General features: G+C 42.2%; 1 protein-coding gene across 1 annotated transcript; it reads left to right on the forward strand.

Moving 5' to 3' along the window:
• Positions 1-1,079: 1,079 nt before the first annotated feature.
• On the forward strand, positions 1,080-11,778 carry CAVIN2 (caveolae associated protein 2). Its single transcript, XM_082483832.1, has 2 exons — positions 1,080-1,632; positions 9,159-11,778. The coding sequence occupies exons 1-2, from the start codon at positions 1,240-1,242 to the stop codon at positions 9,951-9,953; spliced, it is 1,188 nt and encodes a 395-aa protein (XP_082339958.1). The 5' UTR covers positions 1,080-1,239; the 3' UTR covers positions 9,954-11,778.
• Positions 11,779-14,939: the final 3,161 nt, after the last annotated feature.

Raw genomic sequence — 14,939 nt, forward strand, 5'->3', positions numbered from 1 at the left:
TTTTTTACTGAAGAAACACTGGAGAATCCAGTTAGGGCAACGAGAGTGCCCCATTATTCTCACGTCACAGGCGGTGAATCAAGTCTCCCAGCACTCCTTCCACTGTGCAAGCACCCCATGCAACACCAGACTGGTGGGGGGAGTGGTTTAAATAATAACAGTAATAACAATAATGGAATAGAATAGAACGGAATAGAATACAATGGAATAATCACAATCTACATTACTATTAAAAACCATAATAATAATAATAATAATCATAGAATCATAGAATTGTCTATGTTGGAAGGGACCTTTAAGATTGTCAAGTCCAATCATCAACCTAGCACTGCCAAAACCACCCCTAAACCATGTCCCCAAGCACCACGTCTACCCGTCTTTTAAGGAGGAGGAGGATTTAAACTATTATTAAAAAAAAAACCAGTCTGGTGTTGCACGGGGTGCTTGCACAGTGGAAGGAGTGCCGGGAGATTTGATTCACCGTGTGTGAGTATATTTTAAGTACGTAAATTATTATGACAATTATTATACATAGTTGTCAAGATACTAATATTATAGAAGAATACCAACTAATATGATACTGTTATACATAATTATCCTATATTTCTATAGCATAGATAATATTAATAGATTAATATAATTGTCATGATTATTATAATACTGATTTTAATATCATTATTGTTATTATTGTTGTTGTTTTGGTGGTATTATTATTATTATTATTATTATTATTATTATTATTATTATTATTATTATTATTATTATTATTGTTGTTGTTGTTGTTGTTGTTGTTGTTGTTGTTATTGTTATTGTTATTATTATTCCTTCCGATACAACGGCAGGCTTTAACTCCAATCTACACCCACAAACTCTCCCGGACCATCACCACCACCATCACCACCCTCTTCCCATTTTCCAACCCCTTTTTCTCCAGCAGCCGCTTTTCTTCCTCCCATCCCCAGCCGCATTCCGCGGTATCTCCTGCCATCTACTGATGCTTGCGAGGAGGAGGCTCCTGCATTTCCCTAAGTGTGGGGCCAAAATCCACCCCTTGTTTTTTTTTAAAAAAGGGAGGTGATATGGGATAGGAGGGAGGCACCGGGGGCCCGGCCACGGTCCCTGGCCGCCCGGGGCGGGCCGGGGCCGGGGCCGGGCTCTGCCCAAAACCTCCCCGGGGGAGGAGGAAGGCTCAGCCCTTAAGAGCGGTGCCGGCATCCACCGTCCCATCCCGGCGCGGCCATGGGGGAGGCGGCGGGAGGCAGCGCGGTCCCTCCGCTACCGCCGTCGGAGGCGGTCGGGGGGCAGGTGAACGCCCTGACCGTCTTGGCTTTACTGGAGAAACTGGTATCGATGTTGGAAACGGTGGAAGGGCAGCAGCGGCAGATGGAGCAGAGGCAGCGGAGTTTGGAGGGGGCGGTGCAGGGTATTCAGGGTGACCTGGTGAAATTGTGCCGCAGCCACGGGGCGACGGGGGAAGCGGTGGAGAAGCTGCTGGAGAAATCGCGGAAGGTGTGCGCCCATACCCGCGCCGTGCGGGAGCGGCTGGAGAGGCAATGCGACCAAGTGCGACGCCTGGAGCAGCATCACGCCCAGCTGCTCCGGCGGGACCGCTTCAAGGTGCTCATCTTCCAGGTGAGAGGCCCCACGACCAGCCCTTGAGCCCCCACATCCCCTCGCCCAGGCTCCCGGCCCCACCAAGCTTGCTGCCAAACTTGAGGGAGCAAACTTGAGCCCATTTCCACTAACTCCTACCAAACCTGGGGAAAGAGCCACTTTTCATTCCTAGCGAACCTGGGGAAAGAGCTGACTTTTTGACTAACTCTTCGTAAACTTGAGAAATGAGATGTCTTTTTGCTAACTTTGCAAACTTGGGAGAAAAAAGCCTTCTTTTAATCTTAGCAAAAATGGGGAAAGAGCAGTCTTTTGCTAACTCTTAGCAAACTTGGGGAAAGAGACCTCTTTGATTCTTAGCAAATTTAGGCGAAACGCCCACTTTTACTCTTAGCAAACTTGGGGGGGGGGGGGGGGGAAGCCTGTTTTGCTAACTCCTAGCAAACCTGGGGAAAGAGCTGCCTTTTTTTGCTAACTCTTGGCAAACATGAAGAATCCTTTATTTGCTAACTTTTAGCAAACTTTGGGAAAGGCCCTTTAACTCTCAGCAAACTTGGAGAAAGAACTGTCTTTTACTAACTCTTAGTGAACCTGAGGAAAAAGACCTTCTTTTACTAACTCTTAGCTAACTTGGGAAAAGAGGCACCTTTTATTCTCAGCAAACTTGGGGAAAGAGCCATCTTTTACTAAGCCTTAGCGTATGTGGGGAAAGAGTTGTTTTGCTGGGGGGAGCAGTGTGTCTAAGTAAAGTTGAAGGAAGGGTCTTTTTTTAGCAAACTTGAGAAAAGAGCGCATTTTGCTAACTTGTAGCACTGCCCCCAAAAACTGTCATTGAATCTGCTCTCGGGAGCAGGGGAGGGGCAGCGCTGCAGCTCCCTGTCACACTCAGCCTCACAGTCTGCTGTGCTCCTCAGGCTGTTCCGGCCCATTCGGGGATGAGCTTAAAAATTCAGCTAAATACTCAGCTTCCTGGGAGCCCATCCAGTGATAGCGGCAGTTCGCATATTTTCCCCTTTTTAAGCAATGGTCTGGATAGAATACGGTGTGAGCTTTAACTAAACACAGGACATGACTTTCACATCTTTGGAAAAAAAAAATAAAATAAAGACAGACCTCCACAATACACTGGGGGAAGGAAGTGGGGCTGGAGTAGCCACAGCACCAGCTCCTCACACTAAACTTGTCAGCTGGGTGTTACATCTGTCGGTTGCTAAGTCTGCTCCTTGGGTTGTTGTTATTGTTTTTTTTTTCCTATTTAAACAAACACAAAACAACAGAGCAATACTTGATTTTTAAAAGCTGGCAGGCCTGGTGAGCGCACAGGCGCTTCCCCCAGAAAGGAAGCCCCCACCTCCCTGCTTATTGTTCTCCCAAATTACAGTCCAGGCTTGTCAAGCCAGAAGAGGAGGAGCTGCAGTGCGTACTGAGTGATGGTTTCCACCCCAGAAGGAATGTGGAAATTATTCCAGGGACTGGGTAAATTAAAAGACACATGTTCTTTGCACTTCTGCAAGTAATTTAAGATCCATTACTGTAAAGCAAAACAGTGCCATATTCCAGGCCCTGTTAGCTAATGACTGGCTCCCGCCTCCAGGTTCAGACCTAGACCTTGAATGTCTCCCATGGAGAAGGCGCACCAGCATGGCCTGGGGGAAGGTAATTTTGTGGTATTTCTGCTACCTCCAAGCAAGAGAATTAAGGCTTTGCTATTACAACTACAGCATCTTCCTCCCCGGAAGTCAAATTTTAGCATTTTAAGATGACATAATGCGGAGAGGAAAGACAAAAACAGCTGTGTGTGCGCAGGGCAGTTAATGTTACCTCAGCTAGGGATCTCTGCTGCTTCTGCCCAGTGGCAGTGATCACAGACACTGGGTGAAAGTAACGGTGAAACTCACCAAGAAAGGTTTGAAGGATGTCCCCACAGGGGAGGGTTGGCTTTGCTTGTTTCTCTACACTAAACGGTATTGCAAAGCTAAAGTCTGTTTAAACCTGTGAGCCTTTCCTTAATACTGGATCCTAAACTGCACAAACCCAAAGCAAACAACACAGGGCCCACATCCCAGAACAGCAGTTAAAGAAAATCCACTGCTTCTCCACCGCCTGTCACCAGGCTGGTACCTTTGGACAGCAGGTCTGCTCTTCATTGCTTTTACAAGGATTTAGTTGACTCTGTTCCCATCTCTCACTGGAAAATATCTTGCCACAGCAGGGGGAGATGAATTTCACCAATCCCAAGCTGACACAGATTGGGAACACAAGCCTTAGAAAAGAAACACTGCAGTTAAATTCAGTAAAAAAAAAGCTCAGCTGTCAACTGGGAATTGCTCCTGGCACTGGCCTGCTGCTAAAGGGCAGCGTGGCTGTCTGGAAAACCAGGGCGGACAGCAGAGCTTCCCGGGGTGTGGGAGGGTGGCTGGGGCGGGTAGCATCAGGGGCTTTCTCCAGCAGAGCCTAGGAGGAGCTGGGATTTTCCACTGGGGAAGTGGCTGCACCCGGAGGGACGGTGGATGCTCGCAAGGCCGTGCCCATACACCTGCTGCCGGCATGGGCAGGTGCCTTACCTGCATGCCTACCTCCTTGAAATCTCCCCACAGGGTCTCCTTACAAGCTGGAGGTGGGACGACCTGGTAGTCAGCAGGGCCACCGCCTCGCTAGAATAATGGTAGAGAGGGAAAAGCAGAAGGCTGGCTGGGTTTGTGCCCTGCCCCAAACAGGAATCCATGGAAAAACAATTGCAGGAAGGAGAAATCACAGCAACAAAGCCATATTGACGCCAGATTTCTGGAAAAAAAAAAAAAAAAGAAAAAAAAAAAACCAAAAGGGAAATCTGGATGTATGAGACTGCTCTTCAGCTGGTGGATTTTTCTTTTCCACTGAAAAAAAAACCAATCCCAAACTTCACACAGCACGTTTCTCATTAGGACTGGCTTTTCCAGCTTAGGAAGACAGCTTGGTGTGAAAATAAAAATACACATTTGTGATTCCATTCTGCATTGACCATATACCTCAAACTCCCTGATACTTGGTGGGAGCACTGAGCATAGCCAGAACACATGACTGAGCTCCAGCGCCACATTTTATGAAATCGTGCTGCCACACGCCAGCATCAGCTTTCCCTCAGTGTACATGCTGAGAATGAACTGCATTTAGAAAAGTTCAGCTATTTACATATTTTCCATTAAAATGCTCCTAGTTTCCTCTCCCTAGACTGTCTTCGCTGTTCCTAGTTTGCATATATTTCTTTAATTGGTGACATATTTTAATGGAGCTCCATTCCAAGCATTTGAGGATGCAAAAGTTATTACAAATGCCACAAGTGACACAGCAATTTAGCAAAACACTGAAGTGACTGTTTTAAAAATCCTTGTTAAGCTCTGGCATTGTTCCCCTCTATTTTGTTCTCGCCACATGACCAGCTTTTTGGTTCTGGTTTGGTGGGGTTTTTGTTTGCTTTTTTAGCTGCAAAAGCAAAATGCAAGAGAAAAAAAGGCTCATGTTTAATTTTTCAATTAAATGTCATGTTTACTAGTGAATAGGACAGATAAAATAAGTCAAAATTACAACTTGGAGTCAAGCACTCTGATATTCAAGCCCCTTTCAGCTGCTGCTTTTGGTAAATGCTTCATCCTGAAATGAAGCAAGAGGAAGGCACAGGAAATTAGCCGTTTGGTTGTATCCTGTTGTTTGGGTCACTGTAATAATCTTTTTGAAAAAGCAACTTCAAACTCAAACAAGTGAGGGAAACAGAAGAATTACAAACTGATAATGCTATTATCTAACTACTAAATTTCCCTCTGGAGCCTTGCAGGGAGAATATTCTTTATATTGATTAATGACAAAAATATCTCACATGGCTCTTAGGACTTGATCCAGTTGTGCTGTGGGAGGTCAGGGGGACGGTGCAGCCAAACCCACAACGCACTCCCAAAACACCCCACCCTGCACAAGACGTGCAAATAGGCAGCCAGCAATTTCCTCCTGTTTGCCTGCGGTCCCAGTCTGCTCCCTGCCCTCCTCCCTCCCCGCGCTGACATCCAGGTCTGAAGAGCATCTATTTGTCCAAAGGAAAGTAGGTGGAGCTATAGCTGTTTTTAGATGTATTTGTCATCTTTTGACCTATTTTGTGCAGGAAAACAAGTTTTAGATTAGTAATCATTTAGGCATATAACAATATCTACAAAGTACAGAGGCAGCTTGGACTGCTGTAAGCATGGGAAAATGGCATTTCTCCTTCTTGAAGGCCGTGGCCTCGTACCACAAATCTAACACAAATCCCAACCAAAGCACACTGATATCCCTTATGCAGCATCAGAAATTCAGGACTCCTGAGTAAATTAACTACCTGTTCACTCAGGCTGTCTGGTTTCGTAATGCGCCATTATGGATCTTATCCTCCTTTCTGGTGAAACATAGGGTTGAGATTATGACCTATAGAAAATTCCTGAGAATGGCTGATCAAAGCCACGGAGAAGGCACTGATTTTAACTTTGCAAGTATTACTAGTATTAGTAAGAGTCGCTTTACACAGAGAACTTGCACAGGTCTATTTTGCTCCTATATGGATAAATAAAATTCAGAGGAGTTAGCTACCTACAGTCAAGCTTGTCTGAGAAAATGCAAGTGCTGTTTTTACACTTGGATGTGGAATATAAAAAGATGTATTGCTTTCTCTGAATTTTAGATTAGATCAAGAAGAAAAGATCAAAGTTCTACCTTTTTTGGCATGGAAAATAGTTACGCAGTTTGTAACAGCTGGCATTTTTCAGTGTATTGTTCTAGTCTTCCTAAATGAAATACCAGACTGCCTGAAAAATGTATCAAAACAAAATATAGGTGTCGTATAAACTTGTTAGACCAAAAAGTTACCAATAGTCCACTTAGACCGTGTTATTAAGTAACTGTATTTGAAACAGAAACATCTGTTCCACCACAGAGCATTCCTACTACACCACCTTTGTATTTCCAAAGCATTTTACTTAATTTATTTTCATTTGCATTTTAATAGTTCCTGTGATCCTAAGGTCTTTTAGAAACAGGAGATAGGAAAGCATGTCATTCCCATTTTACAAGCAGAGTAATAGATGCCCAGAGGCTGATGTTTTCCAGGGCCATGCAGGAATCTCGGACAGAGAAGTAATTTCTTGAATGCCAGGACTGTCTGATAGCCAAAGACCACCTAGGATCTGATTTTAATTGAATCATTAGCTCATTATTGTGCAGTATATTTTGTTTGCTTTTTTTCTTTATAAATACTGATAGTCTGACCATCTCCCTTCTACTCAGTCACAAATTTGATTAAAATTGAATCAAAATCCATGCCCATATTCTTCTAGAGACTGCATGCAGTACTTCAGTTTAACGTGAATACTGTAGACACAGAGCTAAACTGACCTTGAGATGAGCCACATGGGCCCATCTCTGGCTCAGACTGCACTGTGATCCATCTCATACGACACCACTTTCCTAGATTAAATACTTTAAAAGTTACAACCCATCTTTACTCATTAAAATCAGAGTTTTCTATGCCATTCAGGCACTTACACCTGAATGTTAAGATGCTTAAAACTGTATGTGATTACCTAGGTTTGGAAAGAATGCACAAGACACATAAATTATGCTTTATACTGAGTTCTCATGCTCTGGGGAACAATTTAACACTGCATCCACTCATGTAATCCACATTTCATTAACCGCAGTGGAGAGAAAAATATAAATATTTGTACTGCAGTTACAGCTGTTCTCACTTAAAGCTGGTGCAGGTTTTCTTTGTTTTGCTATCTTGGTCACTGTTGCTGATAGTTGCAACAATATTATAGGTGTCGGGAGAAAAACACTGGCTTTATTAGATGTTCCATTGCAGGCAAAGGGCTTGGAAAGCTTCATCTGTGCCAGTGTATCTGCTTGAGGCCACTGGTCCGGGAAGGTGTGTGGAAACCATAAAAGCAAAGCACATACAAACTGTCAAACAGCCATTAGTTTTTTTAATACTTTTCATTTTCATATCCCCAAGGGATATTCATCAACACACTTGAATCACAGTATATATGATTATAGACTGTGTATATATGTATGAAATGATTCTGCCTGTCCCTGTGCATATTCTTGAGTTCCAGAAGCACTACAAGTTACTTGGGAGTATTCTGTTTTTAAAAACAACCACGTATAAAGTACTGTGGTATATTCATAAAGACATCCTTATACAGTCTTGACAGCAAATTTAACTCGAGACACTATTCTCTCCAGTGGTCACAACTGTATGCTCAGTCCTGCAATAATGAGCATGAACTTCGAAGCGTATGTGGCCTTTTTTTCCCTTAACTGTATACTCAGGCCCACTAGGGACAGATCTGATCCTACTACAACCATTTCACTCAGCACTTACTGCTTCTCATATCTAAAGACAAATTGGGGGTGTGGCGGGGGGGGGAGAAAAGATCCTGCCAATCCATAACACTAGGTGACATTGCATGCATTCTCTCTGAAGGTGATAAATAGAGAATATGCAGATCTGAGGCGTAACGATTCTGAAAAGAAAAGGGAGTATGCGAGGAGCCTCATTTTCTTTGCATGGGCAGGTGCCTGCAAAACCTACTGCAGAACAGAGCATTTATGGTGCTGCCCCTGAACTGCGTGGGGTTGCAGAGCTGCTGCACTCAGTAGTCACAGAAGTCCTTCGCTATCAGTTGCAGCTTCTGCCCTTGTTCAGCCCTTTTTGTTTTCAGATACCTTCTTTCTCTCCATGCCCTTTCTTGGTTTTGTTTCTGAAAAGCAGTCATTTTCCTCTTAGCTAGAAGTGACTACTAGTGTTTTCTATGTCATATAATGTCTATTTTTTATGCCATAAACTTTTTTTTTATTATTTTTCAAGGAGTTGTTCTGTCTGTATTTTTAATAACTACCAAGTTACCAACCAAATTTACTATTTTTTTCTGTAAATAGCTGCAAAATAGGGCATACTCTAAACATCATGGACTGCATGGCTTCTCAGCATCAACAATCCATTTTTAACAGCAACATACATTTTTCTGAAATACAGTGAGAGTGCTAGCTGCATTTGCCATCTAAGGTACCTATCAGATGCAATATCTCTGCAGAGATATTTCCAGTCTTTGGCCAGAAAACCTGAAAGCTCTGAAGGGTTACATGGTTTCTGTAGGTCTACGCAGGGGTCTGCACTATGACCTCCTTAGTCACCATACCATCCCTTCTCCCCAGCAACAGGTGTACAACTTTACAGCTAAACTGTTATTAAAGAGTATCTAATTTAAATGACAAAGAATGGGATTTCCATTCTGTATGCATTCCAAGTCACTCTGAAAGAGAAATCTTACAGCTGACAGCTCATTAGTCTTAAACTGTACCAGATAATGGTTCAGTGGGCTTTGAGTGGCTTGTTACTGGTTAAATATACTGAAACAACAAGAAATGTTCAGCATCCTTCATGTCTTCATGGGGAAAAAAAAAGTAATTGTTCAGGACTGTGCTTTGTTTATTAAATTTGTGTCCTGTGAACTATGAAACTCAAATATTGTCAATTCTTTCAGGAGGAAAATGAGATCCCTGCCAGTGTTTTTGCAAAAGAGCCTATTCCCAGCATTACAGAAGGAAAAGAGGAGCCTGTGGATGAGAACAAAACACTGGAAGAAACCTTGCACACAGTGGAATTGTGTTCAGATGATGATATGTTTCATGAGGAAGATGATGTGGATGACAGCGCAGAGGAGAAAACAGAAGAATCGAGAGCTGAGAAAATTAAAAGATCCAGCCTCAAGAAGGTAGACAGCCTCAAGAAAGCATTTTCCCGCCAAAACATCGAGAAGAAGATGAACAAGATCGGCACGAAGATTGTCTCACCCGAACGGAGAGAAAAGATCAAGAAATCGCTTACTGTACATCATCAGAAATCCTCTTCTTCAAAGAGTTCGCCTTTCAAAGTATCTCCCCTCACATTCAATGTGAAGAAAGTCCGTGAAGGAGAAAGCCCTGCTGAAGCTGAGGACAGACCAACAGAAACTACAAGCAACAACCAAGCCGAGAATGAGGATGAAATGTCATTCGCCGACATGCACTCAGATATGACACCTACCACCTCGCTGACAGAGGAGGGCAAAGCAGCAGCCGATTCTCTAGAGAAAGAAGGCAGAATGGAAGGGAACGCCATGATGAACAACAACATCGAGCTGTCCATTGTCGAAGATGATGAAGAGTATGGGATGCCTCTAGAAGTTTCTAGCCAGAAACTGTACGATGAAAGAAACAACCCAGTCGGCGGGGAAATGGAACAATCTGACGAAGAAACGACCCAAGCAGCTGTCCTGCAAATAGACCAAACAGCGTAATCAACTCAAGCCTTCCTTCGCCTTCCAGATACGCATGGTTTCACTTAGGCGAGTAACTGGTTTCTGCTACACAGGCAGTAGTAACAATTCAGTTTCTTCCATCCTTTTCTCTGCAGTGGTAATTTATTGCATCTTGTTGGAATGCAGAGTGAACACGGTCAATGACACAGGCTGCAACATGCTCCATTTTAGGCCGAGTCACTGCTGTTTATTAATTTAGAGATGCTGTCAGCTGGGGTAAGAGACTAGCAGGAAAAGAGTACATCCAGTAGGAGCAAGCTGGCCAGCTGGCTTTCTTATAGTTGTTAGGTCAGAGGAATGCATGGAGAGTAGTCAAAACCCAAACATTTCTGTTCTGTTTTCTTTTCTCTCAGTATTTCAGAGCACTGTGAGTAGTTTTGTATGTAAATGTAGAAATACCAATGAGAACATTTGATTTCGGTTTCCTTGCTATGCTCTGTGAATACTAACAGCCTCAGTAACTGTGCATACACGTATAGTTTATTTGGGGCTTTGCTCCACGACACTGTAAGACTAAAAGAGCAGAGTACTTAGAGGATAAAGCTGAAAAGTTGGTTCCATCCATTTCAGTGGGGGGAAAGATTTTTGACAGTAGTCTCTCACTAGTCACTTAGAAGAAATGACTGTGTTTAGGTGGAAACGAAAGGATGTTTTTCAATCTACCAGGGTTATGGAAGTACAGTAGTGACAAGCGTGAATGTGTGATCAGTTACTGCACCTTTAAAGGATAAGAAATTGAAAAGAAAAAAAAAAAATAGAAGGAATTTGATAGAAACATGGAGATAGTCTGAAAAAAATATGAAATGCTATGAAATGTAAAAAAAGCAAAAATAAACTCCCGCAATATTAAATCTATACTCCCAGCTTAAAGAACGTATACTCAGATAACACTAATTAATTAATTCTTAGTCTTTATAGCAATACACTATCAAACTTTGCACCTGCACAACTTTGTATCTCAGAGTATTTTGAAAATAGCATAATTTATCTTTTTACAAATTATTTCATATATAGAGCTATATCTACACAGAAGAGTTAGATAACTACAGGGATGTAAGGACAATTTTTTCAAAAAGATGAAAATACTCTTTCAGGCATTTCTAAAGGGAACAATGTGTTATGGATTGAACTTCATGGCAGGGATGAGTTTACGTAAGAATGAGTTTGCAAAGCCACAGGATTTGATTTTCTGCTAATAACTTTCATCAAAGCTGCCTACCTGTTCTCAAAATTACAAGTCTGTAATTTTTCAAAATTAATTGAAAATGAGAGGTTACAGGGTAGTTTGTTCACTATGAATGTTCATTCCTGTCACTTAACAAAGGTAAGAGGGAAGGAAGGAAAGGGAAGCACAATACCCACAACAGTTACCTTACATCCTTGTTTGTTTATGCAGTGGGTTATTTTTATTTTACATTTATATATAAAATTCTACTGATACTTAACATTGCACTAGAAGGTTTCTTCCTTCAACTTGTATTTAGAATCACAAATTACAGAGGAAATAAAAACTACAGCAAAAATACCTTTATGAAATGATTAACAGATACTACTCCATGGGGGTAATATTTGTAACCAGTAAATCACACTGGAAGTTAGTCAATAAGAGCTTAGTGTAGGCGAGTCCTGTTAAGAGTTAAGCTCTTAAGTGTATGGTATCATATAGGAGATACTGTTTGTAAGAAAAATCATGGCATAACTCGTGCAGCTATATTTTTATTTTGTATTAACTGCAATGGATTTCAGTCATTTTTACTTGTAACTAACTACAAATATGACAAATAAAAGCATAACATAAAACACAGCCATGTCAGTCTTTGGGAGAAGCAGTCTGAGAAGCTGGCAAAGATTAAATTTAAAGGTCAAGCATTTATTACTTCAGTTCATGTCCCCACTGTACCTATACCATTTTCTTTCTCACCCTCTGCTGTTATTTAGCAACACAAACACCAGTGCTTTGCTTTCCAGACACTTGTCAGATCTCTGGCCCATCTGAATGTAGTCAGGTACTTTCCAAAATCTGCTAGCTCCATCTGCATTTTTTATTGGACTGCAGCATACTTCTAATACTTTATATACTACTGAAAGCATATTTATATTGAAGTGTATATTCTGTTTATACACACAGTTAAACTCCTGTCTTCTAAAGTGCCACATAGTCTTTAGCAGGCTTAATTTTACTGACAGACCAAAGAATGCACATTTAACCTTTATGTAACAGCTGTCAGCTTCCCGCAGCCACGAAGCACTAACCAGGAACCCCAGCATCATGTTTACATTTCGCTTTCAGATATGCCTGGTTTGTTTGTACTACTAAGCTTTAATTCAAACAATACCCCTGGCCATGCTTTATCCAGTTTTAGAGATGCTGAAACGAATCCCATGCGCAGTGTTTTAAGAGCATTACAATGCTATCCAGTAAAACCATTGGAAATGCAGATAATGAGCATCTGTGAGAATTAATTCAAATATCCACTTCAGGATACGCTACACACAAGGCCATCAGTTGCAGGACTAGAATTAAACGTTTTCTCCATCACAATCACACATTTACAAGGATGAGCAGGCCTGTAATCCTAACAAGCTAAGAAAGCATGTTTTCCAAGAGAGAAAAATGTTTACTGAACTCATGAATGTCTGCTTTTGTGCTATCTTATCAACCCGAGGAAGAAGCAAGCTCAGGATCCCAAGATGTCCCACAAACTGTTTCTTCCCCTCTCCTTCATTTCTCGAGTCCTGACTAAAAACATTAGTCTGCAAAACTTACTGTTTCAGGGAGGAGACAGACTGCAGCACCAGCAGCACTGTATTCTTTCAAGTATCTGAAGTATGTGCCTGGATCTTGTCAAGCTGGCAGATGTCAAGCATATGCACGGGTATTCCATGCTTGTGCTGACAGGTTTGTCTACGTAATTACTTTTTTTAAAAACCGCTTGTTTACCCTTCTTGACATGATAACCCAGGTACAGCACCTGCCTATGAGCTCCACTCATACCATTATTCCTTGGAAGACTTGACCTGTCAGCTGCCGCACAGATCCAGAGTTTGACCTCCACTGAAATCAGCGGGAGCTTTGCACAAAGAAAGAGGGTGTGATAAAGTCCTTATGGTATAAATATTTAAACTAGCAGCACTCCGCGGCTGCTGATACTTCCATTTTCAATGCCAGAAAACCAGCTGACGTTTCTGTCCCCTTTTAGGGGAAAGGGCAAAGAGCATCCTGTTGACCCCCACGTGCTAATCCATGATCTGGCTCCTCTGTGAAAAGGCACAGATACGGGATTTCTGGACCATTTCACTGTCAAATAAGAGAGTGCAGTGAAAGCTCTCATATGGGCCTGACTGAAGCATGTTTGATGATTAAAGAGACAGAAGAAAGGGAAGAAGAAAAGGAACAGAATGTAAAATATACCTGTATGCCCTTCACACTGATGCAATGAAAACCATTTGCTGTTATAGGCTGTAATGCCAAATAGTTATGTGACTGATGACTGATAGTCACACACTTAAAAAAGAGGTAAACTCAGAAGAATTACTGAAGTAATGGCAATTTGCTAGAGGGCAAACTGTTCCCCAAGGGACCAGTCCATCCCTGAAAGTCAGTGAAATGCCTTCAGCTGGCTCAAAGGATTCTGAGCCATACAATAATTTTGGGCCAAACGTACAACTCCTGTGACCATCAGTAAGAGCTGTATGCATGCATGCAGGACATGAGATCCTTGTATCTCCCCAACCCAGTCTGCTTAGCTCATCAACAGAATAAAAGTTTTACTGCCATCAGCACAGCAGATACAACAGTGTGGCAGAAAGGAAGGCTATAGCCTGCTTTGCAGGGTGCACTGTGAGCAAAATTTCAAGCTAAGTTCTGACTGCACGGTCTCTGCTGCTGGTAACTGCATACAACGGAGCAAGTGTAGCTCCAACTCTGGAAAACAAAATTGAGTGTTCAGGTAGAAAAGTTTTACTGTGACCCACTAAGACACGCCGCGGTCACTCTGAGTGTCACAAGGAAGGTATCAGGTAGTCTTCCTGCACGCAAAGAAAAAGATTCACCACCTGAGCAAAGCAAGCACACAGCTGTTTGGCCCCAGTCCTGGTTAGGGTTTTGCCTAGGCAACTAAACAACTGGTAGGAAACAAATGCCAGAACAGCCTGGAGGGTGCTGACTCAGTACGTAAGTATCCACCGCTCTCTGACTTAAGGCCCTCACTTTCCCAAATAAATGGAAAAAGGCTGATAGCCACTTTCCACCACTTTAAACTGCCCGTTGCCAGGGTTTTGTTTCAGGATCTGCATTTGAACCAGCACCAACCCCAGGCTGAGTCTAACTGCAGGCATAAAGAAATTTTAATCAGCATACTTGCAGCTGTTGGTGGTGGCTGATCTTTCCTGCCCTCTTTTTAATCAAAATGCTTTTTTTCCCTTCCTCTCACTCTGCTGAGTCGAATGCAGGAGTCTGAAGTGCACACTAATTCAAATAAAGAACTCTCTCTAACTGCACGTTGAGAACTGATAATCAATGTCATCTTTAATTTTTCTTACATGGTTATCCCCTTTAGTGGAGTGTGCTGCAGTAACTGAGAATAAATCTGCTTTGGGTTAAGCTAGAGATTGTTATTTATTTTTCTTTCAGATCAGAGATTAATATTGCTGTATGACCATTGGCACTAACCTCTTTTTCCATAGCAACACTAAAGAGAACGTAAACTATGAGTCATAATTTCTCTCTGGAGGACTTTTTTGTAATTATGATCATTCCACAGTTCCTAAAATATATTAGCTGATATATAGCTCTGGTATAACAGCTTTGATTTTCCTTCGTTTGAACACACAGGCAGAACGAAGAGACTTCCATTATTTTCTCTTTCTCAGGCTGAGCTAAACACTACACAAAGTACCATACATTCGTTATTCATTATAACTGTGTGTTCCTAAAAACTCCACAGCAATGTTTGCCTTATAAAG

This window comes from Vanellus vanellus (genome assembly GCF_965231255.1).
Source record: "Vanellus vanellus genome assembly, chromosome: 5".
Lineage (NCBI taxonomy): Eukaryota > Metazoa > Chordata > Aves > Charadriiformes > Charadriidae > Vanellus > Vanellus vanellus.